The following is a 7,500-nucleotide window of genomic DNA, read 5'->3' on the forward strand; positions in this document are numbered from 1 at the left end:
CGTTCTTTTATCCATCTATTTATTCATCTGTTCATTGTTTGCGTATTCTTCCAGACCAGTCAATCAATCATCCCTTTCCATTACGCAATGTTCAGTTTTCCCCTATCATTAACAGCTGGTCATCGTTGCAGTTCCTTTACTAGAGCTAACATCTAATGAAATCTAAAAATATGTTTTCGTTAGTTTTGTCAGAGTAGAAAAACCCGTAGAGGAAATCTATAAAAAAAACTTAATCACTTGAGTGTTCTGTTTAGAATTATACGACATTTTTTTGTGGTTAACTAATTCGTTACACACAATCGATCCCATTCTTGAAAAATATCACCTTTTTTCATATTTCGTTTTTTCTTTTACATTTTTACTTCAAATTATGTTCATTCCACATCACTTTATTGTATCAAATAATTTCGTTTTACTAAATCGTTTACTCGTTTATTCAGTTATTATTTATAATTAATTCATTGTGTTCTTATTGATTTATTTACTTATATGTTTCCTTGATTGTTTGGTTTTGAAGCATTTGCTAACAAGTATTCTACCCTAGTTTTTATTACTTTATGTGATTGATTGGTTGATGAATACTGTCTCTGTCTCATTCATCACCTCCTCCACTTCCATCTCCTCAACCACTCCCTCCTCCTCCTCCTCCACCTCCTCCATTGCCAATTACACAATCCATCTACTCCTCAGTGTCGTTTTTGGACCGGGCCTAATCGCCTGGAACCTGCATACGCAAATGGACGGTGGGTAAGGTGTCTGCTGCCTTCACAGTCACACAGCCTGGGTGTGGAACGGAGGGGATGGATACATGTAGTACGTGGTCGCAGATATAGAGGTTAAGGTCTTCTTTAGATATACAGCATTTTGTTCTGCCTGCCGCCAGACGATTTTATTCAGCTGAGGGGGGGAACCTCCCTCCTCTGCGCATGCGCGAAAGGGTTAACTCCAGCATCACTATCACGCACTTGAGATACTTTGTTTTGACTAAAGTGAGACTATTTTATTCAGGTTAGGGGAGGATGTGGGAAAGATGGGGTGGGGGTGGGGGGATCAAGGGATCTTGAGATGCCCTTTGGAATCAGATATTGCCTATGTTTTTATTTAATTTAATTCTGTTTTTATTAATCATTTGTTTGTTTAAATATTGATAAATTATAATTAATCATTTGTTTGTTTAAATATTGATCAATTATAATTAATTAATTAACTGATCAGATTATCTATAATAATTGCTTGCTTAATTAATTATTTGTTGATCTATTTTATGCATTTATATATTCATCTATTTACTTATTCATCTTTTATCAATTGTACATTTATCTATGCATTTATTTATGATTTATCTATTCATCCGTATCTATATTTTCTATGTATTTTTTCATTTATCTATATATCTACCTGTCTATTATTATTCATTTGTTTAAGAATTTGGCCTACATAAAAATGAATGATTGACTCTGTCTCTGGTCTAAATCTTAAACAAACACAATAGAAGAACTTGAAAAGATAAGAAAGAAGGAGGCTGCAAGAGACCATAAGGCCTACACTAGGCAGTTTCTAAAATTAGACATGAGATTCCAGGTGTGTACAAAGTGTACAAAGAAATATATTAGAGATGTTATGTGGGAAAAGCAGTGAATACCTCATGTTAGAATCACATGGGAATACCTCATGTGTTAGAATCACATGGAAATACCTCATGTGTTAGAATTACATGGGAATACCTCATGTGTTAGAATCACATGGGAATACCTCATGTGTTAGAATCACATGGAAATACCTCATGTGTTAGAATTACATGGGAATACCTCATGTGTTAGAATCACATGGGAATACCTCATGTGTTAGAATCACATGGGAATACCTCATATATTAAAATCCCGTGTTTATGAGGCTCATAGGGCGCTCCATAGTGCACACGACGATGCATGATGTAATAACAGCGGCTCATATATCCTTCTTGCCCTGTGTCGATGACATACGCGACGTTGTGTTGGATCTAATGAGATTTTCTTGAATGCTGTATGAGGGAAGGGGTGGGATGTCATAGGAAATGTCATCATGGTTCGGATGATGTCAGATATTATCGTTTTTACTTGTATTGGGCAACCCACTGGGTGCAAATAATTTTGGGAATATAAATATATATATATATATATATATATATATATATATATAATATATATATATATATATATATAAATATATATGTACGAAGATTTCATTCAAAGCTTGTGACGAAGAAAAGGTCTACTTGTTGGTAAATTATGGGATTAAGTGTACAAAACTCAAAGTTTGGAAATGTGGATATTTAAACAGATTGAAACAATTTGTAACATGATAATTACTTGTATCTTACAAGTAATTTTGCACAAATAGAAGAACTCTGATTAGCGCAGTTAGGTAATCTACTTATGAACTTCTGTTTGGGTGAATATGTGTAATGTTGTTTTCACCAAGTGCTTTTGTTATCGACCGGGCCAGGTACTTGTGCGTGGGTGGATGTGCTAACGTACTAAGGTACATCCTCTTTAACGTCAATTTTTTCATTTTAATCTGACTTTTGATTTTTAGTACACAGTGCAACGTAATGTCTCTCACATTAGTAACAGTACAAGAACATAATTGCATTTGACATTACAGAACGAAAAATATCTTATCGACTTGGTAGGCACAATCTTTTGAGATAGTGTAATTAGGAATCATACCAGTTACATTTTCGTTTTATTTGCCGATATGTATACGGTATTTGTGTTTGAAAATTATATAAGACATATGTCCGAAGTACAATCTTCTCATTTCGTAATATATGTATGTGTGTATATGGAGTGTTTATTTACTTATTTATTTATTTATGTATTTATTAATTCGCTTATTCATTTATTTATTTATTCATCTATCTATTTATCCATTAATCTATCTATCTGTTTATCTATATATATATAATTCTATCTATCTATCCATCTTTCTGTCTATATATATTCCTATCTATGCTAAGGAAAGGCTTGACAGCCGATATCTGCGGACAATTTTTTTTATTTTTTTATTTTTCTTCTTAGGAATGTCTATAGTGTGTGGAGGACCGTCCTCGACGAGACGGAGAAGCTCGGGAAGGCTCGACTCGCAGCTGTCGAGGTCTTCCTTCAGCAGATCTCCGAGGATGCCAAACAAACTCGACAGACCAAGATCACACTTGGAAAAAGGGTGAGGAGAGTTGTTCCTTTTTATTCTATTGGGGTGTTGCGGAGCTGGTCCTTTTTTGGTGTTGGTAGAGGAAGGAAAGAAACAGGGATGGAAAAGGAAAAGAAAGGAAGATAAGGAGGTGCTTGAGAGGGAATAGGCTCGGTTTTCTGAGAAAATGTATTTTTCTGTGGTGGTTTCAGACATTCAATCCATATATGTGTGTAAATATATATATATATATATATATATATATATATATATATATATATATATATATATATATATATATATATTCAAATAGACGGGAATTTAGGTCTGCGTGAAATGGCGTAGAAAATGTCTCCGTTTTACACAAAACTTCTCCCTTTCATTTCACAGTTGATAGACCAGCTGCAGCTTCTGCAGAAGGACGTACAACTGCAGGTACAGGAGCTGGACCGCTGTAAAAAGTCTTATTATGACGAGGAGCACGTGGCACACGACGCGAGGGAGAAGGCAGTCGCCGCCGAAGAAAAGTATGTGGGAGGAGGAGGAGGAGGAGGAGGAGGAGGAGGAGGAGGAGGAGGAGGAGGAGGAGGAGGAGGAGGAGGAGGAGGAGGAGGAGGAGGGAGGAGGAGGAGGAGGAGGGGGAGGAGGAGGAGGAGGAGGAGGAGGAGGAGGAGGAGGAGGAGGAGGAGGAGGAGGAGGAGGAGGAGGAGGAGGAGGAGGAGGAGGAGGAGGAGGAGGAGGAGGAGGAGGAGGAGGAGGAGGAGGAGGAGGAGGAGGAGGAGGAGGAGGAGGAGGAGGAGGAGGAGGAGGAACGTGGGCAGCAGCAACGGGTGAACCGGGGCCGAGACGCTGCCGGGGCAGACCGGAGTGCGCACCGACGATCCAGAAGCTTACATGAATGCCGTTCCATTATCCCTTGATTATCGTTTAAGAGAAGTTGACTCGTCACTTCCAAGGACAGTTATCATTCGTAAAGACGGGGTTGTGATTTGTTTAAAGAGTCAAGCTTCTTTAGGCTAGATGGGATTTGTTTTAGTCAAACTATGTAATAGCCAACGCGTTGAGAGCTACTCTATGAAAAGAAATTGGGACTAACCAGGGATGATCATGTCATGTAGAGGAATGTGGAACGGAAGATAAAGTACAGTGAATGAAATAACATGGGGATAATATATTTATAAAACATGCAATGGATGTCAGTTAGAAAGTGGTTATGTTTCATCGTCAGCGCTTCTGTCCTTTAGGACAATATCGCTAGAGTCATAGAAATAGAAAATGAGAAAGTAAATGATGGTATCAAGCTTGTTCCTCTCTTCTTCTTCTTTTTCAGGTTGAAGAGGAAAAAGGGTTCCATATTCCAGTCGATATCATCTTTACAGAAAAACAGTGCCAAGGTGAGTCAAGGAAGATTAATGAAAAGAATAAAGAGGGAGAGGGAAAGGGAGAAGGTGGCCAACTTGAAGTTAAGTTTGAAGGAAATTAAGAAAGAAATAATGAGAGGAGTGGTTGAATCCAAATGGAGAATGAAGAACGAATGTTAGGGAAAGAGTAATATGAGAAAGATAAGGAGGAGGAGGAGGAAGAGGAGAAGAAAGAGGAGGTGGAGATGGAGAAGAGAAGGCTGTGGTACAGGACGGGAACTGATGTATTTTTTGTGTTTTATTTTTTGTTTGAATTAGAAACTACCGTGTTCTATTACCAGATATTAATCATCTCGTTTTGGTTTATTTCCTGAGGAGAAAGAAAAAAAGGTAATGTCCCTGCCACGTTTTATTCTATAATTATGCACACATCATCTGAACACGTGTCAAGACGCCTTGTTGATGGCAACTTTCAGACAACTTAAAGGCTGTACACAAACACACGACTTGAAAGTATTCAAAAGAGAGAGATCTGATGCTATATATTCTTTTAATTTCTAATTTCGAATCGTGCTTGTAGATTTGGGTGGTTATATTGAGCTTCTTGTGTAATTCTCAATGGCAGGGGTTCCCAATTAACTTCAAGAGACTCGGTTGATATCCGTAATTCAATCTGGTAAAATATCTATTATCCCCACGAAAATATTTGGTAAAAATTATTGCCCATATAAACATTTGACAACCCAGGAATGGTGTTTGTTCCTTTCTCTTTGGTTTGTATAATATTCTATAAGTTCTGTTCAAGATTGTTTTAGTTCCAACTAAAACGGGTTTGTCAGTTTCCAGTACTATTGTTAACACATTAAAAAACGATGCTGATTATGAAGGAGAACCATTAACCCCCCCACCCCCGTCAGAAAAGAAAAAAGAAAGAAAAAATATACATATATGTATTTTACCCGGATACATGAGGTCATTGGGAACTCTCGTATCAGCGAGTTATGCGAGTGATATGCTTCAACAGTGATTCCTCTTTCTTGTTCACTAACTCACAAACTCACTCACTCTCTTTCGCACTCTCTCTCTCTCTCTCTCTCTCTCTCTCTCTCTCTCTCTCTCTCTCTCTCTCTCTCTCTCTCTCTCTCTCTCTCTCTCTCTCTCTCTCTCTCTCTCTCTCTCTCTCTCTCTCTCTCTCTCTCTCTCTCTCTCTCTCTCTCTCTCTCTCTCTCTCTCTCTCTCTCTCTCTCTCTCTCTCTCTCTCTCTCTTTCCATTAAGCAGCTTTTACCGCATATTAGACTTACATTACTTGCAAAATAACCTCAGGTTTTAGTGCACACTTATCCAGTGCACCAGGAAGTAAAATCCTCTCACTTCTGTTTACATATCTCCCGCATCGTCGACCCTCTGACGAAGTTCATAGGCTGTTCCCAGGGTTTCGCTCTCAACTAATATCTCTACTGCAGCAGACAAGTCTCGTTTGTTTCTCCAGATATCAGTAAAGTATATCTTTTTAAACATATATTTTGAAAAAACACGTTTATATTTTGCATTGACCACTAAAGGTCTTCTCAGCCAAACATGTCCCACAACCGCCTCGTTACCTAAGAAATGATGTACTCCCTCCCGCTCAATCGTTTTCTTTGATTACCTCATTGGCGTGGGATGAAGCATACCCGTGAGGCTTGATCCGCGGACTGATTCGGCATTGGACACAAGGTACTCAGCCTACTATATTATCGGTCTCTCCACGAGTATCCTAAAGACATCATGGCATTAGCTCGATGACAAAATTCCTTGGTACCTTAGTCCTTTATCATCTTTTTCTCACCAAGAAAACGATCGTCAAGGACGTATAAGGTTCATTTTCTGTCAGGTATGAAGGAGCCGCGCGACTAGGGCAGGCGAGGAAGGAACATAAAAACACGCTGTCCCCCCCCACCCCAGCTAACCCACCCACCCACCCCCGATCACAAATCCTCCCACGGCAAGTGGGGACCTATGACAGTATGTATGAGCGCTTTAGGCAGGGACTTACCCTTTTAAGATTATCCTTCCTCCTGTTTATGAACTGCTCCATTACCCTCAAGGTGTGTACTCCTGTTCCTGAAAGTACCACACGTCTGTATTATAATCGTTTTAGCCTCGCGGATGTTTGAGAAAAGGAAATTTCCTAAACTGTGTTAGGATTCTTGATGATATGCACACATCCAAAACGTAGAAATTCAGCCAGAAAAAACCGGAAATAAAAAGAACTATAATTAGAGTATTTATTAGTTTTAAAAAAGAAATACATATTCACCTAGTTAAGATAGATAGGGAAGTACAGTCACCACCCTCAAACCATCTCACATCCGCGCATGCGCAGCCCTCACCTGATCCTCCACATCCTTTTTCGTTGCACATACACTCGCGTCCTTCTTCTTTTCTTCCTGGCGTACTTCTTCCTTTCCTCTTGGCGTCCTCTTTCTTCCTAAATTTTTGGCGTCCTTCCTCTTCCATTTTTCCTGGCTTCATCCTTCTTCCTTTCTTCCTGGCGTCCTCCATCTTCCTTCCTTCCTGGTGTTCTCCTTCTTCCTTTCTTTAACGTTCTCCTTCCTTTCTTCCTGGCGTCCTCCTTCTTCCTTTCTTCCTGGCGTCCTCCATCTTCCTTTCTTCCTGGCGTCCTCCATCTTCCTTTCTTCCTGGCGTCCTCCTTCTTCCTTTCTTCCTTGCGTCCTCCTTCTTCCTTTCTTCCTGGCGTCCTCCTTCTTCCTTCCTTTTTGGCATCCTCCTTCTTCCTTTCTTCCCGTCCTCCAGCTCGCCTTCCTTTAGCGTCTCCTTTGTTCTTCGCACACCCACTGCCATGACCACCATCGGTATTGTGATTCGTCACTGTGCACCAAGATGCAACTCCACGTATGATCATCACCGTCCCCTCCACGCACCACGCACGATCCGCCCCTACCCCCCTCCCCACTCTTCATCTCT

The 7,500-nt window shown here is 39.8% G+C and overlaps 1 protein-coding gene across 3 annotated transcripts in view; it reads left to right on the forward strand.

Moving 5' to 3' along the window:
• nwk (FCH and double SH3 domains nervous wreck) overlaps positions 1–7,500 on the forward strand; it is a 119,608-nt gene that overhangs the window by 42,617 nt on the left and 69,491 nt on the right. For all 3 annotated transcript variants that reach the window (XM_076199675.1, XM_076199677.1, XM_076199678.1), the window contains exons 4-6: positions 3,060–3,204; positions 3,562–3,698; positions 4,502–4,565. In XM_076199675.1, coding sequence (XP_076055790.1) covers positions 3,060–3,204; positions 3,562–3,698; positions 4,502–4,565 — 346 coding nt within the window. The remainder of the gene's footprint in view (positions 1–3,059; positions 3,205–3,561; positions 3,699–4,501; positions 4,566–7,500) is intronic.

Source organism: Oratosquilla oratoria, chromosome 16, assembly GCF_046742065.1.
Source record: "Oratosquilla oratoria isolate Oo_2021 chromosome 16, ASM4674206v1, whole genome shotgun sequence".
NCBI lineage: Eukaryota > Metazoa > Arthropoda > Malacostraca > Stomatopoda > Squillidae > Oratosquilla > Oratosquilla oratoria.